Source organism: Pteronotus mesoamericanus, unplaced genomic scaffold (assembly GCF_021234165.1).
Source record: "Pteronotus mesoamericanus isolate MK-2021 breed Mesoamerican mustached bat unplaced genomic scaffold, CSHL_Meso_final contig_182, whole genome shotgun sequence".
NCBI lineage: Eukaryota > Metazoa > Chordata > Mammalia > Chiroptera > Mormoopidae > Pteronotus > Pteronotus mesoamericanus.
In genome coordinates this window covers 17713483-17739945 of record NW_026555078.1, presented here as the reverse complement: position 1 = coordinate 17739945, position 26463 = coordinate 17713483, and the positions used below count along the sequence as shown (strand labels likewise).

At 45.1% G+C, this 26463-nt stretch overlaps 1 protein-coding gene across 2 annotated transcripts; it reads right to left on the bottom strand.

The window, feature by feature from the left end:
• Positions 1-8527: 8527 nt before the first annotated feature.
• Positions 8528-16813, bottom strand: PROX2 (prospero homeobox 2). Of its 2 annotated transcripts, XM_054567001.1 has the most exons (4): positions 15497-16813; positions 11635-11742; positions 10374-10568; positions 8528-8695 (listed from the first exon to the last, which is right to left on the bottom strand). In XM_054567001.1, exons 1-4 carry the CDS (start codon positions 16811-16813, stop codon positions 8528-8530), a joined length of 1788 nt encoding a protein of 595 aa, XP_054422976.1. The 2 variants fall into 2 exon arrangements, with proteins under 2 accessions (XP_054422976.1, XP_054422977.1); XM_054567002.1 differs by lacking the exon at positions 11635-11742 and having other exon boundaries at positions 16064-16813.
• Between the last annotated feature and the right edge of the window lie 9650 nt (positions 16814-26463).

Here is a 26463-nt window from a genome sequence, read left to right as displayed (position 1 = left end):
AAAACAACCCAGTTTTAAAATGGGCCAAAGACCTTAACAGACTCCTCATCAAAGAAGATAAGCATATGACAGATAAGTATATGAAAAGTGCTTCACATTATATGCCATCGGGGAAATACAAGTCAAAATGAGATACTACTAAACACCTTTTAGAATGGCCAAAATTCACAATACTGACAATACCAAATGCTGGCAATGATATGGAGCAATAGGAACTCTCATTCATTGCTGGTGGGAGCGTAGTATGCTACAATGATTTTGGAAGACAGTTTGGCAGCTTCTTACAAAAGTAAGCATACTCTTACCACACAATCCAGCAATCACACTCCTTGGTATTTACCTGAAGGAGCTGAAAACCATGGCCACAGAATAACTTGCCCATGGATATTAATAGCAGATCTATTCACAACTGACAAAATTTGGAAGCAACCAAGATGGCCTTAAGAAGGTGAATGGATAAATGAACTGTGGTGCATCCAAACAATGGAATATGATTCAGCACTAAAGAAGTAAGCTATCAAGCCATGAAAAGGCATGGAGGAAACTGAAATGCATATTGAGAAATGGAAGAAACCAGGCTGAAAATGCTACACACTCTATGATTCCAATTATATGACATTCTGGAAAAGGATTAAACTATGGAGAAAGGAGATTAGTGGTTACACGTTGGCTGGTGTGGCTCCGTTGGGTGTTGTCCCCCAAACTGAAAGGTCATTGGCTTGGTTCCCAGTCAGAGCACATGTGTGGGTTGCAGGTTTGGTCCCTGGTCGGGGCCTGTGAGGAAGATGACTAGTCGGTATTTCCCTCTAACATCGATGTGTTCTCTCCCTCTCTTTCTCCATCCCTTTCCCTCAGTCTAAAAAAAATTTTTTTAATAAACTTTTAAAAAAATTTAGTGGTTGCTAGAAGTTAGTGGAAAGGAAGGGATTTTTAGGACAGGGAAGCTATTCTGTATGATACTGTAGTGGTGGATACCTGTCACAATATACTTGTCCAGACCCCAAAAATGTACGGCACCAGAAGTGACCCTAAGGAAGGCTGCAGACTTGGGGTGATGCTGATGTAGGTATCAGTGTAGGTTCATCAGCTGTAACAAATGTACCACTTTGGTGGGGATGTTGATAATGCAGGAGGCTGTGCTTGTATGCAGGCAGGGATTATGTGGGAAATCTCTTCCTTCTGCTCAGTTGTTTTGTGAACTCAAATTGGCTCTAAAAAATAAAGACTTTTTTTTTAAGATTATTTATTTATTTTTAGAGAAAGGAAGGGAGGGAGAAAGACTGGGAGAGAGAAATATCAATGTGTGTTTGCCCCCAACTGGGGATCCAGCCTGCAATGCAGGCATGTGCCCTGAACTGGGAATCGAACTGGTGACCCCTTGGTTCACAGGCCGGCACTCAATCCACTGAGCCACACCAGCCAGACTATTTTTCAAAAGAAAGAATATATCTTGAGGATTTTCTGTTTTTCATATGAACCTTATGCTTTCACTAGATATGAATCTGAGTGTCAGCAGGTCCTCTACAAGATCTGAAAGGCATCCTCAAAATTTATTGGAAGGGAATGGGTAACCGAGGCCCTAACCCCAAAATTGCTTAGATTGTATACATATGAGTTGTGGGCTCCAATGTGACTGAAACTTCAAAGCTCAGAGGAGAAATCTGCTCTGTGGAGGAGGCTGCAAGTGAGAGAAGAGAGGTGCAGTGCGCAGGCAGGGCTGATATTTTTTCTGACTTATTTCTGATTCCCAGGAAAGCAAACTGATCGTTCTAATTCCGTGCACTCAGCACAGGACGCAATCAAACAAACCCTAACACAATGAAAATTGCTATTTAATCAGCTGGCATGTACCTGACTAAATTAGTCGGCTTTTGTTACCTATGATAATGAGGCATTTGTGGTTTAAAGTGTCCTTGGAGAAGTATTCTCATCTGCGGTAGTGCCGACTTCTGTTTGCTTCCTCCTTAGGGGACATCACTCCCTTGACAGAACTCCTCCTCAGAGGCTGATTCTACTTATGGGTTTTGGGGGTTTTGGGGTTTTTTTTTCACTTTTTCTTTTTACATAATTATAGATTCATAAGAAGTTGCAAAAATATATACAGGAAAGTCTTCATGTACCTTTCACCCAGCCTCCCCTTATGTAACATCTTATGTAAGTAGAGTTATGTATCAAAACCAAGAACTGACATTGGTATATTCCCCCGGGGCTTATTCAGGTTTCATGGGTTTTATAAGCACTCAAGCCTCTGTGTGTAGTTCCGTGCAATTGTATCATGTATACCTTTGTGTGACCACTACCACGATCAAGGTACAGTATTCCACATGGGAGTGTGAAGAACTGTCAAGGGATACGGAATGGATCAGTTTGCTTGTAGTCCCATCACCAACTTGAGCTCAGGACTTCGTATTGTCAGGACTGCCGCTGCTCTCGGGGTCGGTTGCATAGTTCTTGCAGCATCAAGTGGCTTTTAGTCTTCTTACTCTCATGGGATCATCATTAAAAGGTGTGTTTGTCAATAACCACGTTTGAAGAAGATAAATCATGGTCACTTTATTTGAAGGAAGTTAAATGATAAATATATATACCCCAAGGTGTAAAGGTCTATAGTTGGTCTCCATTTTGGGGGCAAATTCACCAAGTTCTTTTTTCTGCCAAGTTTTAGAACATTTGATACTTGCTCAATAATGTTCTAAAAACTAGTGCATCTGTGCAGTTCTTGAAATGGTAAGAAGACTGTCAACTTCGCAAAGAAAGACCCTGGTATGTTTAAAGCAACTAGGCATGATTCTATAATAAAAACATGGAAACAGTCTCTTAATAGCATACTCTAGGCATGGTCCACATAATGAAACTCTGCCTACTCGTTAGGTAATTACTGTCTCTAGAGCTTAAGGATATACAATCATATCTACCATTCACATACCATGAGGATTTTAATTATCATTGCACATAGTATATACAAACCAAGGTGTTTAGGAATATAAGTCCAGTGTTATTAAGGTTTCTTTTCCCAGGATTTGCTGATAAACCTACAATCCAGTAAAACTGTTCTGTTTTACTACCTCTACCACACTGTCTTCCTTAGAAATAGGGTCTTATTTCTGACCCTGTTTTAGCAAGAGTTCTCTATAGGGAAGAAGAGGCCTGGAGTTGGTTGGTTGGTCCAGGGTCAGTAAACTCAGCCCTGCTAAAGTAATGGAAGGTGTGATGAGAAATGAAATGTCTAACACCAAGATAGTAATATTGACCAAAAGCAATTCTGAGGTATTTATAAAGAATACATTCTGTCTTTGGCCGGTGTGGCGCAGTTGGTTGAATGTCATCCTGCAAATAGGAAAGTCACAGGTTTGATTCCTGGGTTGTGAGTTTGGTCCCAGTTGGGATGTATGCAAAAGGCAACCAATCGATGTTTCTCTCCCTCTCTTTCTCCCTTCCTCTCTCTCTCTAAAATCAATAAGTATGTCTTTGGGTGAGAATTAGGGAGGGGAAAAAAAGAATACATTTTGCCAGATGTAATTATGAGGTTCTTTGTTAAGGATTTACTATAGTGAGAATTCAGCAAAGTATCAAATTGATAATCTCATTGTCTCATAAAGACTGATTTGAAAAAGTCAATTTATTTAAAAACAGTAGCCAAAAAACATTTAAAGCCTTAAATATCCTAAAGAAAGTAATCACAAACCCACATTCATGAAACATTAATGATTATAAAATGAAAAAAATGGAAGAGAAACCAGATTATTTTCAATTAAAAAATAAGCTGTGTCTTTATGGAAATATAATCCTGAACATAGGAAAACCAGGATTCTGTCAGCGTGTTACGCCCCTATACCCACTTAATCATGAAAGCAGCAACCAGCCTCCTCCTGGAACAACTACAAAGATGTTTTCGCAAAAGCAGGTCAATGTTTTTAGCAAGCAGATAACAAGTAGCAATAATAGTTATGTGTCAAGTAAACACATCAACATAGGATTATGATAAAGAGTAAATGAAGGAATGCATATAGAGTTTATAGCACAAGACATTTTTTTAAAAAGGTGAGTGTTACCTCACAGAAAATAGTAGCGTCATTCTAAAGCTAAATTGTATGCTGTCATATCACAGGTATTAGTGCATGTTACCTCACGGTCATAATACAAACAAAATTCAGAATATTTTTTATATCAGTCACACCTCAGTGTCATTCTTAAGCTAATAAATTATTCTTTTTCACTGTAAACAGTACAAATTCATGGCTTTGCCAGCAGTTCATGACTGCTGAGTAATAATAACACAGCTAACATCTACTGAGCACATACTGTGCACTAGGAGTGTGCTGGGAATGTCCCCTGTATTGTTTTATCTAAACTTTGGAACAGTACTATGAGGTAGGTGCTGTTATTCCCATTTTACAGATGGCAAAGCTGAGGCCAAGAGAGTAACTTGCAGACATCCAAAGTGCTTGGACCAGGATGAAGACATGCTTGGAGAGCATACACTAACACAGCAGTCTACCTAGGAAAGGTATTGGTTGCCAGGAAAAGAAAGATGAGCGGTTTCAGGCAGCAGATCAGGGAACTGAGGATAAAGGGGAGAGACGGTAAGAGCGGAGACACATTCCTGCCTGAGGCTAAATTTCCACGCCAGAAAGTTTTCAAAGAAATAGGAGTTTGAGTGCAGATCAGTTAATAGGAGGAGAAAAAGGATTTTCTAAGGGAAGAGTTGGACAAGACATTTGAGGGTGGACTCTGGAGAATTTGGAAATGACAAGAGTTTGTGAGTGTGAAGCGGTGAGGTTGTGAGAAACAAAGTAACCCTGGGGAGGCTCTGGGCGGACAGAAGGCCAGCCCCTCGGAGAGGAGGTGGGCGTGGGGGACCGGTGGTGTCTGGGGCAGGTGTTCCTCTGCTGTTTCCCTTGTCTCCCAGCCCTCAGCATCTCAGCAGCATTTCCTCCTTAGAGGCCAACATCGGGGGCCCAGAAACACTGAGTAAGCATTCACCTTCTGCGCACTTGGTTACGCCATTTAGATTGATGTTGTCGGAAAGAGCTGCTTCTTGCTCTGTGGAAATTGCTACCCCTGAAAAAAATACTCTTTTCATGAATTATCTTTTCCCACAGTTGAGCACTTAATACATACAGTGGAGGTACCCTACCTCAGAGATACAGATTGCATTATTAATACGGACAGGTAGGTAATGAGAGCTCATTCATTCCAGTGTGTACTGTATATACTTAAATCTGACCAAGAATATTTCTAGACTCTAGTATTATACTTGCCATATTGTCGCAATCTTATTTTCCCCCCAAGGCATAATCATCAGCCAGATGGAACCATAACTTATCTTAGCCAACATGTTCTTTATCTCCTTACCAGCCATCACTCTGTCTCATTATTTTCTAATTATCTCAGTCCTGAAAAAATGATCTTGCTTTGTATGAAACCTGTGCAAATGCCTAATAGAGTTTGTGTAAAAACATCAAAGGATTTTTAAAATTTCTATTTTGTTTTTAATGAATGCATTATCAAACTGATCTGCTTTATAGAACTAAGGGTCAAAATGATAGAGAAAGGCTAGAATCAAAGATTATGAAAATTTAGAACGTACAGGATTTCATCCAGGAAGCTGGTTACCAAAACTTTAGTTTTATAAGGATTCCTAAAAGAAGTGTTTTCTAAATGTACATGTAAAATGGTTATGGGGGGCTTATTTTAAATTATTTTTTTTCCTGAGGATTCTGTATTTTGTCATTGAAAACAAAGACAATTTTTTAAGAAGGACCTGTGGACATGCACATAGATAGCATGGAGTCAAGGAAGTGGGTAACTGAATAGGAAAACTTGGTTTACAGAGATGGAAAGGAGTTAATGGAGTCACATAGCGGCAGGGCTGTGTTTATTAAAGGGTGCTGTGTATGCCTGCCGTTTCTGCTCTGCCCTTTCTCAGGTGGACAGGAAATGCTCTGGGCACACCTGTCCATCGAGGAGATGCCAAGGGTCCCTTCGCTGAGGGACTCCAATTTGGAACTGTGTATACTATTTGAAACTATGTTCGAAATAAGGCTCCTAATAAACCTTTTCCTGCATTGAACGGCAACTCACTGCCTGCTTTTAATTGACAGCTGGGTGCTAACTCCTCAATAACGCCATAGTCGTGAGACACAGTCCAGGTCCCACCGTCCACCATTGAAGTACTAGACAATTACGCAGCATGCGACGAGACTCTGAACGTGTCTCATTTGGGAGAGAATAGTGCCCACATTTACCTTAATGGAAAGAATGACCAGACCTTGGCGATGTTATGGCTGAACAATAACCAGCTCAGCTTACACTCCAAATGTGTTCCCAACAGAAAAAGAGATATACTTGGTAGAAACAGAAAAATATAATAAAGTAGACTTCTTCTGTTGGCAGAGCATATATATTTATACATTCTTCTGTGTTTAGCTCAGTGGTTAGAAAACAGTTCCTGGAAAGACTGCAGGACACGAATGTTTTCAATTTGAGGTTGTACATTTCATCTAATTCCCTGGGACAAGGTTCACTGCCCTGGAGGTGGCTTGGCTCGGTCTTTAAAACACACACTAATGAATTTCAGGTTTGGGACAGAAAATGGCTGGTCCATATCAGACAATCATGTGAACTTGGAATTGTTTCCCATTAAAGTCTTAAACAGCTATGTAATATCACTCTGGATACTGGGCTCCTCTACTGTCTCCAGACACGGAGAGTTGATTGCCCGCACTCCGGGTACTCAGTGCTTGCCTGCTTTTAAAACGTAGATCTGGCGGGTACCTTCATTTTTGTAAAGAGAACCTTGTGGGAGAAAACAGGGCAAAGATGATCTGAGCGCAATTGGTTATATTGAAGGACACTTCAGAATAACCTGAACACAACCTGAGAAGATTTGTTTGGGCTGAGTATGTTTGTTTTGTCCTCCCAACTGTTTAAAGTGAATGAAAATGCAAAAGAAAGTCATCTTTCATATCTTTCACATTGATACGTCTAGCAAGAGTTTAAGAGATTTTATCTCATCTGATCCAGCCCACCCGAAAAGTCAAGGAAGTGGGTAATTGAATAGGAAAACTTGTTTCACGTCAATGGAAAGGAGTTAATGAAGTCTCAGAAGCCCCTTAATCAGAACGACAGAGTCCCAGCCGTGTGCTGCCACCCGGGCTGGCACACCTTTGGCAGTGCCTCCAAAGACTTGATTCTGACCATCTTAAAAGACAGATGCAGTTATTCAAGTTGGCAGATATCTTGCCTATATCCTCAGAGTGAGTCACAATTTGCACTGGGCCAGTCGGGGGGAAATGTTGATTTCATGAATTCCTTTATCTGCGAAAGACTGACGGTGGACTGTAATTTCCTTACGGAGTGTGGGAATTTCCATTTCTCTGCATGAGGCTGTATTTGTCCCAGGTGCACCATTCATCGTCTGTGAGGCTGTGCACAGGCTGTGCAAGTCTCCCGTCGGGGCCTCAGTTTCCTCCTCCCTAACTGAAGCAGGGTGGGCCCGATGATCTCCTTAGGCCCTTTCTACCTTTTGTACTCTGAAGTTCAGCGCTGCTTTTGCACGCAGGAGGTTAGGGCATCATCTGCACTGATCAACAAGAGACAGTTTGGGTTGTCCAGCTGATAAACTCTTCCAGCAGACAAATGCGAATGCACAGCAACATGTGAGCCCTGCAGAAAGTTTGTGCCGGGCTTGCTGGAGTGATCAGTGGAAATCCAGGCTGATAAAGCACCTCCAAGTGCTCGGCAGGGCTTGTCAAATGACAGTGCCCCATCAGTCCTGGAGGCTTCCTGGAGGTGGTGGCCTGTTCAAGATCATGCCAAGCAGCCCTGAGGTGTCAGGATACAATCTGGCATCAGAAGGCCTTGGGTTCCTCCACACTCCTCGCCGTCCCTACCAACTCAAATGTCCTAGCCTTGTACTTTGGCGAGTTCCGTCATTGCTCGAAAACTTCCGTTTGGTTATTTTTTTAAATGAAAATAATCTACTTTTTAGAGGAAAATGCTTAAAGATAAAGCATTTGAAAGTGTCTAGCAAATAGGTGGAGCTTGATAAATAGGGAACTAAAACCAGCAATTTGTAAAAACAAACAAGAAAACAAAAAACAAGTAAGATAACCTTATCTGAAAGCCAAGGGGGGGAAAACAAACATTTGTGTAATGAGCAACATTTCACAAAGTACTTTAGGACTCCTTTTACAGAGAATCCCTGCAAGTTCCCAGGGTCACACAATGCTTGGAAACAGTGGAGTGGACATTTAGGTCTTCTGATTCCAAAAAGCTGTTGTGCTCCTTTTACAATATGCTACCAACACACCATTACGCTTGGTATATTTTATACTAAGGTTAAACTGATGGTGGTTCTAGAAAAGGAAATACATGATCAGAAATGGTAAGAGTAACTATCCGGGGTCTACCCTCACACCCTCTCTATGTTACCCCAGTTGTGCTGACTACCATTTAAGACAAACCCAGCAAACCCCGGCCCCTTGCTCCTCACTTTGTGGGAATCTTAATTCCGAAGCAGCTCCTAGGGATAGCTGGAAGATTTGAGTATCTCTGGGATGTTGCTGTCCAGTTTCGAAATAACTTTATAAATGGGTTTCTTCCAGGAAGGATCTGAGTCTTTCCCTGCGGAGACAGCCCTGAAGAACTCCCGTAATGTCAAGCTGGCCACTTCCAAGAAGCAGTCTGGGACCTGTATTCCCAAAGAGACCAGCAAGAAAGAAGAGACATGAGGCCATGGAGCACTGGAGCCCTGCGGCCCCCGCCCCCTGCTGCTGCCTGTGCTTGGAGGGCGGTGGGCTGATAAAAGCATCTCTGCTCTACTCGCCCCTGATTTTTGCAGCCCTGCAAACCCTCTGCTCCCTTATCCAGTACAAACCTTAAAATGATGGTACCAATGAGACAACCTTGGAAGAAAGCATGTTAAGGACACTCCTTTGTAGCAGGAGCTGATTCTCATTTTTAGTAAATGAGAAAGTCTGACTGATTGAAATTAAACCTGTGGTTCAAAGGGGGTTTTTAGCCTTCTTTTCCTTTGCACCTACTGTGGAAAAGAGTGCCCCCAAGTTTATGAGCCATACCTCATCCCGCTGTCTTTTGGGGCTGGATCCTTAGGATTTGGGATCATTCCTGCTTCCAAAACCATCCACGAGGTTGAGCGGGGCTAAAGAACATTTTGCAGGACCTCACTCAGACTGGCACCATAATCTTAGATGGGGACATCTCACAGGTCCTCCAGATCCAGCCTGGCCCGGGGCTCACCGCCACTGCATGCCAAATGACCACCCCCACGTGGAAAGACGTGGCAGTGCTGCCCCTCCCACATGTCCTGACCCCACAAGGCTCAGGAGGTATGGTCAATTTTCCCCACGGGCCGACTTGGGTTACCAAACATATTCTAATGGAGCATTTGACCAGTGCATGCCAGCAGCTCTTCCCTTCCATGGAGTTATCAATAAACTGCTTGTTGTGACCACAGTCACTTGAGAAAGTCAAGAAGAGGCAAGTGTGGTTGGTGACCAGACACAGCTGGCACCTGCAGAACAAGATGCCAGGCTAACAGAGCGGTCAGCTGCATGTAAGGAAACGTGCATCTGTAGTAGGAGTCCCCTCCAGTGATATGTAGATCACTTGTTCACCCTTTACTGACGCCTTATCACTAGGGCTCCACCAGTGTGCCTTCATAAAGATCTCCAAAGGACTAAGGAGCTCGAATATCGTTTCCTTGGTATTTCCAGAAAGGAATTGAGATGACTTACCATGGAAGGCCCACAAATAAAACTGTTCAAGTGAGAATAAAGATAAGAACCAAATGATGAACAGAAATTGTTGTCAAGAAAACTTGGGCTGCCTTGGCCAGGTAACTAAGTTGGAGTGTTGTCCCGATACGCCAAGGTTGCGGGTTCAATTCCCAGTCAGGGTTCATGCAAAAATTAACCAATGATTAGGTAAATAAGTGGAAAAACAAATTGATCTCTCTCTCTCTCAAATCAATAGATTTATAAAAAAGAAGAAGAAAAGGAAATTTTGATCTGGACTAGGTGCTGCAGCTGAGCCCAGCGTTTACTCCTGAGCCTCCTGGCGCTAAGGCAAAAATGTCAACAAGTTATGTAAGTTGATAATCACAGAGTATTAAGACTAAAATGGCATAACACCCAGCAGACCACTGCTTCAGTTTCCGAGTGAAGACTGGCTGTATATTCCGGTTCCAGCACTCACCTGTTGCCTAAGAGAAGACATGAGGATTGCAATCTTTGTAGATAGTACAGAGATCGGCCCCAGGCTGCCCTGGCTCTCAGCAACACAAAGACAGACACAGAAGGGATCTTTTCTAAAACCCCAACCTCATGCGACCAAGTATGTGGTCTTACCTCAAAGTCATTTCCCTTGTTATAGTGCATATTGAGAGCTCGGAAAAGCTCTGAGTCGCGGAGAACCACCAGCACTTTGGGATTCGTGACGCCATCTGAAATTGCTTGCCGGGCAAATTTCTCCATCTGGATGTAATAGAACTCACGAAAGTTGCTGAACCACTTGATCATCTGGGAGGTGATGCAGCGGTTGAACTGCACAAACAAGGGGGTGCATCAAGTCAGCCGTTTATTTACGACAAGGTGCTCAGAGGTGGAGCTGTCAGCTTCCAGTGCAGCACAGAGGCTCATAAGAGTGGCTTCAACCCATGTTAAAAAGGGCTTCCTTTGAAGAAGCCATGGCTATTTTCTAAGCCTATTCAGTTATATACAGAAAAATCTGAATTAGCTATAGTGCCCATTCGAAAACAAATTTTTTTGGTATATTAGATTTGTGAAGGTTTTTCACCTGGGAAAATGTTGCCTTGGTGTCTAGGTGTGACTTTAGGAGGGTCCAGGGTCAAGGCCAGTTTGGTACCAGCTCCTGCTGCACCCAGGCCAATTGCAGGGCAGCCCCAGAGCCTTCTGCCAGATAAGGGGCCGAGGGAAAAGAGCGAGGGTGTAGATAAGAGAGCAGTTAATCAGCAACTTGGAGTTGCAGATTGAGGCGAAATCAGAGCTTGGTGCAGGGATCGACCAAGCAACTAAACATGAAGAGAGGCCTGGAAAATGTGAAGGAACGATACGGCCACAAAGGATTAGCCCTCACCCAACGCTCATGGTAAAGAAGGCCCTTAGAAACTTCACAGGAGCTGGCAAGATCGGGTTCCTAACATCAGAGCTTGATTTTCCTTATTGTCACACTCGACTTGTATGTCTCTCCACTCCGTTTGAAACACTGCCATCTGAATGTCCATTTGACAGTGTCCCACTCTTTATACATTCTGTCTTTTTCATAGTGTCTTTAGCAAAGACAGAACACTAGGCCAGAGACACCATTTACAAATGTTTCTCCCCCGACCCGCGACTGGTCCCTCCCCATGTGTTCTGGGTATATCTACAGCTCAGGGCTTCAAAGTTCAAATGCCCCACCTTCCTAGCCCAAAGGTATTCACGATTATTCAGACCAAGTCTCAACCCAGAACTGGAAATCACACCAATTCTGTCAATGCTAAGGGGAGTTAGGGTGCACAGGTCTTGTCCCAGGACTTGCCTCACACTGGGCAAAACCCACTGCCGCTCGGGAGTTTGCCAGAAGTGACACTCAGTGGAATGGTTTTACCTGTACATCAGGGAAACAAGCCTTCAGGAGGCTGGAGCTGGGGTAGCGTGTGAAGAAAAACATTAGTTTGGCCTTCTTCAAGTGGCCAGGGTTTAGGCCCTCCTGGATGTGTCCCAGTGTCAAGGAAAATTAACACCAGTTCATCAAACAACATTATCAAATTACCCAACCAATGACTTAGGTACAACAAAATCCTGGTCCTTATGATTTTTATTTTATTTTGGTTGAATGGTGTGTTCGCTCCATTCCTCTGTCTCTAGCAAGTCTGATCTGATACGCTTTTCTTTCCTGATGCTGAATACCATGCATGTACACTCCGGTTGCAGAATTTAATAACACTTGTGATGTGTAAAATTTCTATGGCACAAGTAACATCAGACAGTTTGTACTTTGCATGTGCTTTCAGAATAGGATGGGAAGAGATGGCAGCTCCATCCCCGATAAAACATTTTGAAACCCCAAGTAGAGAGTTACGTTCCCTATCTGCCTCCGTTTCCTCATCTGTAAAATGAGCCAACTCAACAGTCCCCATTTGGGTTCTTGTAATTGCCTTTGCAGTGTTTGAGCCCACAAGCATCCGGCTGGCCAGTACCATTTTGCTCACAGTTTGCTTTGCCTCAAGGAGCTTGACCTGCTGCTCTGCACTCGCTCTCTGCTCACCTGGAAGAACTTTCGCTCCTCCTTCCTGCCCCAGTTCAGACACTTCCTCCTCTGTGAAACCATTCCTTGCCAAATTAGACCTTCCTTGCCCTGGGCTACCAAGGCTCCTTGTACAAACCTCTGTTGTGGCAATGACCTTATGGGAATTTTTACTGCATGTTTGTCTCCCTATTTAGACTGTGAGCTCCTCAAGGGCAAGGACCTTATTTTTTAATCTTTGTATTCCACGTGCCTAGCCCAGGGCTAGGAACATAGTAGGTGCTCAATAAATGTTTGTTAGATAAAGGAATGAGTGAATAATTAAATTGCCACCTTTAATCCATACACAAATAGGGAAACTGTACTGCAACCCATACCTCGGTGTGGGAACAGATTCCTTCCATTTTAACGAGAGCAGGGAGCTGTGATATGACTGCCTAGGACCAGGGTGGGAGGGAAACCACAAGCACACTTGGCATTGCCGTGGACAGCCCTGGGGCTGCGCGAGAAGCCGAACACAGGAGAACCTTGGCACTCAGGCCTGGGAGCGATAGCTGTAGGACAGCTAAAGCCTTTCAGTTGGATGTATCGGTTTAGCCCAAGGAAACCAACTGATTGTAGAGCTGGCCCTGGCACCCAGGCTGCCTTCTAGAAAACCCTAGCACCCTGCCTCATTGGCCTTACTTCTTGTTCTTCTTACAGATTCACAAATGCTGTGGAAAGAATCCTGGACGTGGGTGTCCAAATACCCAGTTTCTGATACTGATTTTGCCACCCGTTAGCTGTGTGACCTTGGGCAAGCCACTTACCCTCTCTGGGCCATTTCTAAATGTAGCCTATAGTGGTTGAAACTTGTGCTTGGCAGTCAGATCCTGATTTTGAACCCTGGCTCTGCATATGTCTGTCTTGTGACTTTGGGCAAGTTAGTTAGCTTTTCTGTCGCTGCCTCTCAGCAGATCTAGGGTGGATGCTGGAGGCCCACAACCTCTTATCTGCAACACGAGGCCAAACGGAGTTCAGATTTCAGAATTTGTTATTTTATAAAAGTAATCTGGAATGTGTACCACATGTTAGTTAACCCCCACAGTGGAGGCTGTGGCAGCAGCCTGCAACCCAATACATTAATATTTCCACGGCAAAACGGATGACTATTCACACTGAGTGGGGCAGTCCATACATAACCTCCAACACTGCAGGTCAGGTTTTGCCACCAAAAAAGCTCCCATCAGCCTTCAGGCAAAAAAAAAATTATAGGGATTTTCAGAGCTTTTTGGCTTTCGGAACGTAGCATAGTGGTGGCAGACACATGCACATGTGACGTGCTGGTAGCAGCGATGCCACAGACAAAGTGCACAGCAAATGCTACCGTCATCATTAACTCCCAGCCACACCTGTCTCGCAGGGATGTCATGTGAATGTGAAAGTTCTTCTACACTTCAAAGTGAAGAACACGTAGCTCTCGGGCGGTTTTCACGGCCCACAGGACTGAATCTCTAATGCTGGAATGTAGGCAGCAGGAATAGTTGGGGGGTCAGGATGCTGCCTGGGGGCCCCAAATCATTCCAAATGTAGCCAAGAACCTCAGCTGTGCAGCCAGGCCGTGGATGGGCCCCCAAACCTCCTGCAGCTCTCTGAGCCCACTCATCAGCTCTGAAGCTCTCCTCATCTCACAGGGCAGGGCCCAGCACACAGTAGGCACACAGAGAAGGGTCAGCATGGCCCGCCCCAGGGAAGGGCAGCCGAGAATTTTTGAGGACTGAGTTTTCGAGTTTCTTCCACCATTGCCTGCCTTTAACAGGGAGTCTTACCCAGAGGCCTCTTTATTGAAGACCCAGACGGGTGATCGCCTAACAATCGCCTATCTATGCTAATAGCTCTGGACCTCCGAGATTCCCTGCTGCCTGAAGAGGCAGTGGTGGCAGGTGGAGTGTTCTTAGCATTGGTTTCGTTGTTGCTACTGCCTGCCTAGAAAGCTCCCAGCAAGCACCAAGCTTCGGGGTGTTTCCAACACCTGTGGCCAGCAGGGGGCGCACGTAGCACTTAGGACACAAGAGCCGGCCCTGGCGTGGCACTGAGCTGGTGTACCTGATCCTGCCGCTCTTACTACACTCCACGACTGTTCACACCACTGACACGTCGACCTCTGGACACTCAATTCAAGGCTGCCCGTGAGACGCAGCAGCGTGGGTTCAGCTCGCTTTTAAAAAGCAACATTCAAAATCCGTTGTCGGGAACTTTAGTCCTGCAAGGTGCTTGTTGGAAGAGGGTCCCGCGGTCCTACGAGTTTGGGACTGCATATATTCTCTCCTCTTGGAGCTTCACAGTGGACTTCTGCATGTGAAAGGCTCTGAGGAGTCCCGCAGCAAAGAAACTAACCCCGTATTTACAGAAGCTACTTTTTCTCCCCCCGCCCCAGTTCAACAACTAGTAATATCCTGAGGAAGATATACTCCAGGAAAGCCTATTGAAGAGAGTGGAGTCTGCCTAAGGTGGCAAAGATGATGCAATAAGGTCCAGACCCTTGCACACCAGCCTGGCCCCTCAGCCTCCCTTGGGAGTCTCCTCTCCTGCCACTCGCCCACCCTGCAGGCTCTAGTCCTTTCAGCTGCAGCTTAGAAGCTGTTCCCTACACTGAAGGCTCCTCACCCCCTTCCAGCTGCCTCAGGTCTAGTCCCTGAAGAAAATCTCTCCTTCCCCATTTGTCTCAGAAGTTTCTGGTCCCTCAGATCTTCCTCATGAACGATCCAGACAGAGCTGCGCATTTGCCTGTAGAGCCCAGAGGTTGGGGGAGCCATGCCTCCAATGAGGTCATTCCTTTGTCCTTTCTGCTGTATCGGGGCCGCTGACAACCACATTATGGAGTTCTTCCTTCCATAGGGTAGGCATCACATTTTGGAAGCCCATTTGAGCTTAAAAACAAAGAAAACCCTTTCAGACTCAAAGCAGTAAGTCATTAGTGGTAGAATCGGATGTGTCATAGAGAAGATAAACGAACCTTCCTTCCCAGCATCCTTAAATCCCAGAATAGGTTATGAATTTTCTCAGGAACCCAATAACCTGAGCCACTGGGAAGGAAGGTCCAGGGGCAACATTAAAGAGACAATCGAGAAAAGCAAAGCTATTCCCTATGCCGCGCGGTTATTTGTCTCTACCTCCCCTCTCTTCCCGATTTCCTGTTTCTCGGGCTATGACAATGAGACCTTTGACTACTTGTAAAGGATATGTGGACTGAGGAAAATGGAAGTACATCAGTGACAGCCCCCAGGCTACCCTGCTCCATCTTCACCGAGGGAAGGAAGGGCAGTTTTTCCAAACGGGTGGGAGCGAAGGGCACAGGGGGCTGCTGCTGGCTCAAAACCGACGGTCGCAGTTTGATGGCTCCCCAGGGGCGCAGGGCAGACTCTGAGGAGGAGTGACTTGGGGGAGACGGGTCCTGGGGAAGACTGCCGCTCCAGCGCCCGTTGGATCCCTGCCCCAGTAGCTGGCGAATGATCTGATTTTCCTGGATGTGGGAAGGTACTGTCAAGGCACAGTTTGCTGGGGGGGCCTGATAGGGTTTGGAGAGCATTCTTAGAGAGACGGGGTATCTAGGAGAGCCTAGAGGCTGGACCAGTGCCAAGTTCTCCGGCGGGCCCCCAGCCTGCGCCTGGGCCCTCCTGGGCAAGGCAGCCAGCGGAAGTGGGTCTCTACCGGCACCTCCCTCGGGGGAAGTCTCGCTTCCACCCTCTGGCACCGGGCGCAGGAAGCGTCGGCCCAGCTGAGTCAGGCGACCTGGTGGGTCCAGGAGTACCTTCTGTAAGACTGAGTCCACAGCCTGGGACACCGCCCCAGTCAATTCTTTCCTCAGCATCTCCATCAAAGCTTGTGTTCCAGGCCAGGGGAACAGGGACTCCTCAGGCTGGCGTTCGACCTCAGCTGCTCTGTGTTTTTCCTCCCCAGGGGGGTTCCCCCTGGAACCCTGGTGGTGGTCAGCGTCCCTGGCCCAGGGCCCACAGCCATAGCCATTCCTCTGCTTTACACTTGGGGGGCCCTGCCTCTTCTCAGCACCTCCTGGGCCCTGAGCTGCGGCCCCGGGCTCCGCAGCCTGCAGGATGTGCTCTTGCAGTTGTCTCAGCTGTTGCTTCAGCAGGTGAAGCTGTTCTCTCACGCGAGGGCCCCCCATCCTGCCGCCAAGGCTCCCAGCAGGGCCTGGCTTCAGCGGGGTTTGCTGCATGGGAAGGCTCTGCTTCCTCTTCCGCTCCCGGGCCTTCTCTGGGCAGCTCGGGCTGCCCCTGGCTCGGGCACTGCTGGGCCCCAGAGGGTTAGGGGAAAGGCCCATGCCTTGCACGATGGTCTCCACCCTGGCCCTCTTGGCCTGGATGTGCTCATCCCAGAACCAGTCAGGGTCGGTGAAGCTAGAATTGGGGACCAGGATCCGGGGAAAGGAGGAGTCTCTGGCCTGCTCACCGGGCGATGGGCTTCTCTGACCTTCCACACGGGGTTCTGCTGGCCGGCAGCAGACCCGGGACAGGGAGGAAAGCGAGCCAGAGTTAGGATCCATTCCCTGGCGCCACAGTCGCTGGCTCAGAGGCTGTGGGCTTAGCTGGGGCTCCGCGAGGGAATCCCTCCTCCTAATGTCCTCGGGTCAAGGATTCAGCCTTGGGGACGCCTGGGCTTAGGACACTTCTGGGCTGACTCTGAAATGAAAGACAGGAAGAACACAGTACCTGTGACTTTCAGCTTTTCACACTCGAATATGCAAACAGATCACCTGGGGACCTTGTCAAAATGTGGATGCTGATTCAGCAGTTCTGGGGTGGGGCAGAGATTCTGCATTGCTAACCAGCCCCCAGGGGCTGTGCTGCTGCCGGTTGGGACCACTCTTTGAGGAGATTCCTGAGTGACCCTCCAGGGAGAAGGTGCTTCTGCCAGGGGATAGCCATGACAGAGGAATTATAATAAAAATAACAAAGCAGCTAACTGCATAACTAGCGTTCTGCCGAGAAGTTTACATCCATTTCCTAGTTTAATTATCATAACAACTCTGTGAGCATGTTGTCATTCTTACTTTACAGAAAAAGAAACAGGCTCAAGAAGGTAAGAAGTTAACCTCCTGAAGCCAACCAGCTAGTAAGTGGCAGGCTGGAGTCAAAACAAGATTTGTCCAATTCAAAGTAACTTTCTCAGTGACTACCTGCAACAGAATCCTCTGGCGCTTGTTAAAAGCAATTCCAGCCCACAGACGCAGGCAACAGTGTGGCCACCGCCGGAAGGCAGGTGGGCAAAACAGGGTGGGGAGGAGGGGGTGGAGAATGGGACATCTGTAACGGTATCAACGATAAAAATAAAGAAAAAATAGTAAATTCAGTAGTACACCTGCCGGTTCTGCCAAACAGAATCCCTCAGCTCTGGGGCAGGGAAACTGCGTTTGAAACAAACAAATCAAAATGTGAGATCCAGCTCTCCTGCTCCTAGAACTATCAAATTATGCATTCATCAGCATCCCGTCAACATTTAATGACTATTAAGCGCCTCCGATGCATCAGGCCTTTTCTGGTCACTTGGAGAGACAGTGGTGAACAAGACTGGCAGAGCCTTGCTCTCAGGAAGCCGGCTGTCTAGCGGGGGAAGAGAGAATAAACAGTTCATTTTCAGGCCATGATACTGGCTAGGAAGAAAAAGAACAATAGAGACTGGAAATGAAGGCAAGAGGAAAAGGACGGAGCTATTTTAGGAAAGGCTGCCTAAGGCTGTTTGATTCCCACAAAGTATCAACATTTGCTGTGCTTTAACTTGGAGGCTTCTGAGAGCAGGTATAAGGCTCCACGAATTTACAGAACATTCGTACATGTTACCTCATTGCACCTCACACCAAACTTGAGGGTCAGAGTCATTCTCCCATTTTACAGGTGAGGAAGCTGAGGCTCAATAAAGCTGAGCCTGGCTCTCAGTTCCAAATCTTTTGATTGCACATATTTTGCGCAACCATTCTTCAGCTGCCTCCCTGAAGACGAAAAGACCTGCAAGAACGAGACTGACTTTTCCGTCTGTTAAGCAGATCCTTCCTTTCCCAGACAAAGTAAATGGTTTATTTTCCTCTACAAATTTCCACTCTCCTTTGCTTCTCTCGCACAAATGCTCTCAAGAGAGAGCTTGCTTTCTTCCTTCCACTTTCATCCCAAAGCTTCTTCGGAATTCTCTACCTCAGGCAAGTCTCAGCTCTTCTGTGGCTGGTGGATCCTCGTCTGCGGGCGTGGCCACAGCCTCTACCTGGAGCCTCCCGGCCACTAGCAGAGACGGCCCACAGAAGCTCCCCGCGAGCAGTGCCACTCCAAGTGCCGGGGGCAGAAGGCGGGAGGCAGGGGCCGTGGCAGCAGCATCACGGGGAACGTACCATTGAGAGGAGGCTAGGTTCTCGGGTCAGAATAGTTTGAAGGCTCTTGCTTTGAGTAAGGCATTTGTAAATTATCAAAATGAAAACAGATGACTTCCCAAAATAGTATAATTTGGAGAATTTCTTATCACCCAGTTTAATCGAATGCCTTGGGAGTCACTGTCCTCGACACTCACCTATGTTTTTTAAAATTTTATTTTCAATTACAGCTGACATACAATAGTGTATTAGTTCCAGGTGTACAACACAGTGATGAGACATTTACATATCTAATGATCACCCCAATAAGTCTAGCACCCATTGGACACCACCCGTAGTGATTATATTATTGACTCTATACCCTATGCTGTACTTGACATCCCTGTGACTGTTTTTGTTACGGGCAATCTTTACTTCTTAAGCCCTTTCACCTTTTTCACTTATCCCCCTGCCCCTTCTCACATCTGGTACCGGCTGGGCTCTGCGTTCCATGAACATGTCAAACTCCTTCATGCCTCCTGTCTTTGCGCTCACCTCTCCTTCTGCCTGGAAGGCCTTTCTGCCACTTTTCCACCCAACAAGCCCCAGCTCCTCTTCTAAAATCCAGATGAAATGTCACCACGCCTCTGAAGTGATCGGTGTGTCTTCCCCTTTAGACTGTGGGCTCCCTCTGCGTCTCCAAGTAGAGCCTGACTGCCAACTGTCACCCCATAGATGCTGACTCAGTTGAGTACATTGTTCTGTATGCACTTCATTTAGGCTGGTTTTTTGTTTCCTCATTAGCAGCATTTTATTTCAGATTCCTGTAGCACCTGCATGGAACAAAGTCAATACAGACAGAGAGGGAAGCAGAGAGAGTGCACGCATCCGCAACAGAGCGCACAGACCCGCAAACTTTCCCAAATCTCCCTTGCGGGTATTTGAGCTATGGTTCCTGAAGTGGTGTGTAGTTTGTGTGCTCCGGAAGGCAGAACTGCTAGGTTAACAGATGAGACTCAGCGTGTTTAGTGGTAACACTCAGCAGGATGTCTTGAGGCCAGAATCTGGATATCCAGCCTCCACTGCGGTTGGGCGCCCAGAGACGGCTATGTCCGTCTATGCCCGTCTCTGTGGGACGGTCGTGGAAACTCTGTCTGGGCGGAGGGACAGGAAGCCTCGGTGCTGGGGCCAGCGTGCTGCCCAAAGCCCTTTATCTGGGTGCGGCGTGAAGCTGTGCTGCTTTCTGTTTCAAAGTTAACTAGCAGCACTCACATTCACTGATAAAAGGAGCAATTGTCGCAACCCGTTCAAAATAGCCTGACTGCTTTTCTTAGATTATGAAAGTAATACTGGATCATTTTACTTCCCAAATATAGAAATGTATTAAGAAGAAAAGAAAGATACCTATAATGCAGTCTTCCAGAAAAAAAAAATTACAGTTAATAGGTTGGTGTTCATTTCTTCCAAAGTTTGTTCTCTGTGTACGTAGAAATCTACATAATTTCTCATGATTATATAAATTTTAAAAACCAAAAATGGAATTATAGATCCATAACTCTATAGCTTCATGTTTTTCTCTTTCACATCAGTGAAAATCAATCTATTAACAACATTGTGAAAGTTGGTGATATTCCATTTCATGGACGTACCCTAATTGATTTAATAAATTCCCTTTGATAGGCAGGTTTTTCCCTATGTTTTCATTATTATAGCAGTAGAAACAACATAGTGTGAGGATTGAGACTGTGGGCCTCTGAGTCAGACTGCCTGCGTTTAAGTCCTTAGAGCCACTTACGAGCTTTGTGACCTCTTTGTACCTCAGCTTTCTCATCAATAAAATTGGAATAACCATCGCCCTTACTGGTATTGCAGGGTTTTGGTGGGGATCCAATGAGGTGACACATGTTTTTAGAGCAGTTGCTGGCACATGGTACATTGCTGATAACTGTTAGCTGTTGTTATGGGTAATATTGAGACGAACACTCCACTACCTACATCTGTGGGAACTTATCCTATTCTTTCCTTAGGATACATTTCTAGAAGTGGAAATTCTGGGTCAGAGACTAGGCATGTGTTAAACATTTTTACTTGTCGCCCAAATGCCCGCGAGGGATGTACCGACTGATTGGGGGTGAGGATGTAAGGTTGATGCAGAGCTTTCCATTTTTATTCTGTACGTCTCTGTATTAACTGAATTTGTATAAAAATGCATTCATGCATTATTTGCATATATTTTTTAAAATAGCCCATGCGCTCTCTTACCAACATGTCTATCAAAGAACACATATCCCCTCATCTTCATCAACACTGGGTATCATCAGTCTTTTAAATCTTTGCCGATATGATGAGTAACAATGTTATCATTTGTATTTCTGTGATTCTTAGTAGTCTTGCTCATTTTTAATATATTTTGAGGGAATATTTATGTGGTATACCTTATAAAACAAACATGTTTATACCATTTGAGTCAATGGTCCCAGATCTCAGAAGTAAAATCAAGAAAATATTTTATACCCACAGATTTATGTAAAAAATGATTATCCTAGTATTATTTATAGAGATTGGTGGAATAAATTATAAAGTATCGTGTCATCTATGACAGACTATTGTGCAGCTATTATTTTAAAATCATGTTAAAGAAGAGTTTATAGAATACTATTCTATAATAAGTGGGAGAAATTACATATTAAAAATTCAAAGAAAAAAAGGTGAGAAAGAAATACATTAAAACATAAGCTATAGTTCTTTCTGAGTGATGGAACCATGGGTAATTTTTTTCCTCTACTTTTCTCTGTATTTTGCATATTTTCGATAGGTATACTTTTACTTTTCTAATTTAAAAAGTCAACCTTTGCCTTTGGTAATTAAAAATGTCTACTTGTTGGGGAGGCTCTGCAAGGGCTATATGGAAATTTCTGCACATTCTGCTCAATTTTGCTGGGAACCTAAAACTGCTCTAAAAAATTAAGTCTATTAAACAAACAAACAAACAAAGCTTGCATTTTCTTTCATTGAGCCTTTCCCAAACATATATTGCTGGGCACCAGACATAAAAAGCCCCACTAGGAAAATCAAATTTTGCTACAAACATGAGCACAGAACACAGGGCTCATGAGGTATCTGCAAAGTTATATAGGATTTTATAGCTAGAAAGTGTAACATGAAGGTGAAGTTTAATTTTAAGTAAGAGAAAGAGGCTGTGTGCCATCTCCTTTCAACTGAAGTGTTAGAAGCCATGAATGTGAGCTGCAAAGACAGGCAGCATCTGCAACACGTCAACGGCACAGATCAGCGCCTAACGTGGGAGCCCTTCTCCCTGTGAGTGTGTGTCCTCCGTGTCCCTCGAGACCTCCCAAGGCCCTGCTCGAAGGGGTGAGAGGGAGGGCTTCTCACTGGCCCGGCTGAGTTGAGACCCAGCTCCCCTGTGGTGGGTCCACGTGTGGGGAGCAGCAAACACCTCTGACACCCTTCAGTGGGCCCCCCAGGGAACCAATCAATAAACAAGCTGGGTGATGGGGAGTCTTCAGGTAAAAGGCACCAAGCCAAGCTCAAGGGGTGCTAACTCTTTCTCATCACTGTTGCTGATGCTCAACCCAGGTTTATACAGGGAGATCTATTGTTACTTCCTTGATAAAAGTTCCTGCCAGGTTTTGGTTGGGAAAATTGAGTGTTTCTCTTTGCAGGATTTTATTCCTTTGTTTCCTAGACTCTAGCAGAATCCAACTGGACCAGCCTTGTGCCTAGTAGATAATCACCCATGATATGGTTGGAGAAATATGGAGGAAAATGTCTTCTCCTGAAATAACCTCTCCTACACAAAGGTCACAGGATCTAAGGTCTGCCATGGGCAGTTCATAACAGTGATCACTTAATCATGCATTTATATCAAAATACACTTTGGTCTGACCCACACACAGGACTCCTCAACCATCAAGTGTTTCCCTCAAGTTCTTACCAGGCTCAGCAAACTTCAGCTGCCAATCTAAGACTTGTACAGGGTAGCACATCTCTAGGGCAAATAGCATTTCTATGCTTTTCTAAGGTGTTCTCATATACAACCTCATCTCTGTTTCATTCTCTAAGATGGGGCACCTGTTGGGGGGGGGTGGAGCCTGCATGACACCCGCATGGACCATCTCTCTCTGGTCCAGCGCTGAGCAGCTCTCCCTGCCCCGCTCAGTGATGGTGGTAATGGGGAGAGGAGGTCAGATGCACGGCTCAGGCCACACAGCCCTGTTCATCAACCGACAAACATACAACCAAGTCGGAAGCCCTATCAGCATCCCTGGTGCCCATGAACCACTACTGAACCATCTACCTCCCAGGTGTCGGACCTGGGTAGGACTCGCTAGCTCTGTGTGACTTTGTGCCAGTTAACTTTGCCTCTTTTCCCCTCAGTTTCTTCCTCTGTCAAACGGGGTTGATAACAGTGACATCCCCCAGGGTTGTTGTGAGGATCACATGTGGTGAGTAACATGAGCCCAGTGCCTGCACTCTCCAGCCCTGATAATAGTAACTCCTTAAACTGCAGTTTCCTTTCCCCTGGGGGCTAGACTGGGAGGCCCCACAGCTGTGGAAGTTAGTGCTGGAAGGGGCTGAGGCAGAACCTGGCACAGCGGGCAAGTCCCAGGCTTTTATATTTCAACCATTAGTAAAATAAAACAAAATAAAATAAAATAAAACAAAATAAAATAAAATAAAATAATTGGCCCAGCTTGAGAATTGCTAACATTTTATTTGCAGGTAAGGGCACAAAAAATAAGCATACAGAAAACTACATCTACTATCATTTTTATTTCATGAAAGAAAGGAATCTTAACGACCCTGTTTTTAAAAAAGAAAATGGAAGAAAAGTATAATATCCAAATAAATTTGGCTTTTTAAAAAACTCCATACATTGCCTCTTCTGAAAACCAATGAAAACATCGCAGACCAGTGTTAGCAAACCTCAGATTTTCATGCTAAGACCTTGCTTTACGGATGAGGCAAACAAAGCCCAGAGAGACGAAATGACAAGCTGAAGGTCACACAGCGCCTGAGATGACTTATCACGATCTAGGAAAACACCTCTGGGCATGAGAGGTCTGTTCAGGTGGCTGTGAGCTAAGACAGGTGCCCTGGGCTGTGAGTTAAGAGCACTGAGCTCTACCCCTACCCATTGGTTCGCAAGCCACCCTTTCCGTATTTTCCGCTTTTGTAAAGTGGGGAATGATAATTGCCCCTCACTCCTCACTCCTCACTCAAGGCAGGGGTGACAACCTCATGAAAGAAGAGATTCCGAAGTGCTCTGATGGAATACAAAAATACAATATACAGCTGATGTAATATCAAATTGTACACCTGAAATCTATATAGTTTTATTAATTAATGTCACCCCAATAAACTCAATTTTTTAAAAAAGTGCTCCAGAGAACACACCAGGGTATTTAGGAGTGAGGTGTCTACACGGCTGAATTTACCTGAAAGTATTTCAGCCAACAAAAACAGATGGAGCAAATGCGGCAACATTACAATAGTTAACTCTAGGTCTCTGCTAGTCTCTCCACTTTTCTGCGTATTTAAACATTTTAATAATAAACGTCTCATCATTTTTAAACATGCTCTGGCAAGGTAAATGCAAGGGATGGTGTTACTCACAGAGAAGATGCCCTCAGGGAGGTCCAAGTCCTGGGCTCAGGGGCAGGTGGGGCCCACCACCCCAGGAGAGGGAGCAGCCCACTCTTCACCAGCCTTGGACACACAGAGCCCTGTCCAGGAAGTGATTTTGGTTTCCCTGCTTCCTCCCCAGACAGGCCTGGTGCCTGTGGCTAGATGAGGGAAGCCTTCTGCCCCTTCTCAGTGCAAGCCTGACAGACCCAGCCCTGCTGCAGCCATGGGCACTAGGGACCCTGGGGGCTGCCTAGCACAGCCAACCAGTGTGGGGGGCTTATGAATATGCAGATAGAGGCCAGAGCTGGTTGGCTGCCCCCCTGCCATGTCCCACCCCTACTCCAACTCATGACCAGAAAAGCCAGCCAAGTGAGGACCTTCCTGAAATGGCCATCTCTCCAGTCCTTATCCAAAGACCCACAGAGCCCCTTGAACATTTGGGGACTAAATTACCCAGCGTCTTCCATTGTGCTGGCCTCCAGTGGGGAGCTCTTGACTGCTACTTCCAAATTCCCCAGTGAAGCAGCTCCAAAGTGAACATCTTTCACCCTGCATCCTCCTGAGGACACTGAAATCAGCCCAGCATCAAAATATGGCACCTCAGCTCTGCAGGAAGGAGAGGCTGAGTGGCTTGTCCCTGCCGCAGAGGTCCAAACACTGGTGGTGAGGTGTTTGCTGGGCCCGAAGCCCTCATTTCTGGCAGAGCTGGGGAAAACTCACTGGTCAAATCACCAGCACTTGAACATCACTTGCATTCTGCCACCTCCTTCAATTTGGGAGGTGGATTGACTGTTGTAAAATGACAATCAATGAACTACAGCTCAACTGAATATGGGTAAGTCCTCAAAACATAACGTTGAGTGGGAGAGGAAGGTCACAGAATGATACAGGCGCTGTGATTCCACTTATGTTACGTTTAGAAATAGGCCAAACAATGTCTAGAATTTCAATGAATGTTCACCTATCTATTACTTTTAATTACAACTGAATGGCGACAGAGACAGATAGATGGAATCTAAGTACCATTAGTAATAATACAAAGAGTATAGCCTCTATTAAAAGGAGCCCACTCAAGTTAGGCTATAGCCCCATCTACCATCTGATCAATAATATTCAAAAATATATAAGCAAGGGGGTAAGTGACTTCAGACCACACATATCGGGAACTTTCAGGTAAGGGTAAAGAATGCTGTATCATTTAAGGTGAGCTGCCACAGTGTGGTGTTTTTTCATTAACTGAGCCATTTATTCTTCCTAGAAACAAAGTTTTTTCTTAGATAATTTGAAAGTACATAAATCTTTTCCTCAGTTTTAAAAATAGGCAAAACTGAGCAGTTCAGGACACATGCATATTAATGCTACAATGAAAGTGAGGGGATGGTTAATGTTGGATTGGCCAAAAAAGTTAGTTTTTTCCATACGATGGCTCTAGTAGCACTTAGTTGGCTTTAACTTCATTTGAAACAATTTCATTAGAATGTACTGTGATATTGGTCATATCAGTGTGCATTTTAAAAAAATTACCAAAATTGGTGAATTTTGGGGTAGCCATTTTAATATTGAAGATGGAAGAAACAATGTTTTCAGCATATTATGCTTTATTATTTCGAGAAAGATAAAAACAACCGTGTGCAGTATATGGAGAAGGTGCTGTGACTGATTGAATGTTTCAAAAGTAGTTTGTGAAGTTTCTCAGTATTATTGACATTTTGGCCATATGATTCTTTACTTTGGGGCTGTCTTATGCATTGGAAGATGTTTAGCAGCAGCCCTGGCCTCTGCTTCCTAGAAGCCAATAGTGGGAGATAGCCAACATATTCAGAATATCCAAATCAATAAAGTTATTGGTGAAAATGAAAAATGTGTCCTTTATTTTACGGAAAAATACTAAATGGACTTTCTGGCCAACTCAATACATAATTCAGTGTAGCAGCGGTTAACTTTGGAGGATCCACAAGGAGGGCCACACAGGGCTCATTCATTCCATAGCTGGCTGTTGAGTGTGGGCATTCCTTTTATTATTTTTCTTTAAACCATACAAATGTATTTATACATTTTTAAATATATATATATTTTACAATAAAATTTAAAAAAATTCTCCTTTGCACTGTGCCACAACTTACATTCATAAACTCCTGTCCCAATAAACAATGCTGTGCCCTGGGTGGCTCTAAATACAGAAGAGGGTGGAAGTCTATTGGGTTGCACCT

What these genes read in the sequence shown, in the direction of transcription:
- PROX2 (XM_054567001.1), bottom strand. Translation starts at nt 16,813, where the DNA reads ATGGATCCTAACTCTGGCTCGCTTTCCTCCCTGTCCCGGGTCTGCTGC. An exon ending in CTTGTTTCCCTGATGTACAG is followed by an intron (nt 10,569 to 11,634) that starts GTAAAACCATTC and finishes TTGTTTGTGCAG; the next exon opens with TTCAACCGCTGCATCACCTC. An exon ending in ACAAGGGAAATGACTTTGAG is followed by an intron (nt 8,696 to 10,373) that starts GTAAGACCACAT and finishes TTGGGAATACAG; the next exon opens with GTCCCAGACTGCTTCTTGGA.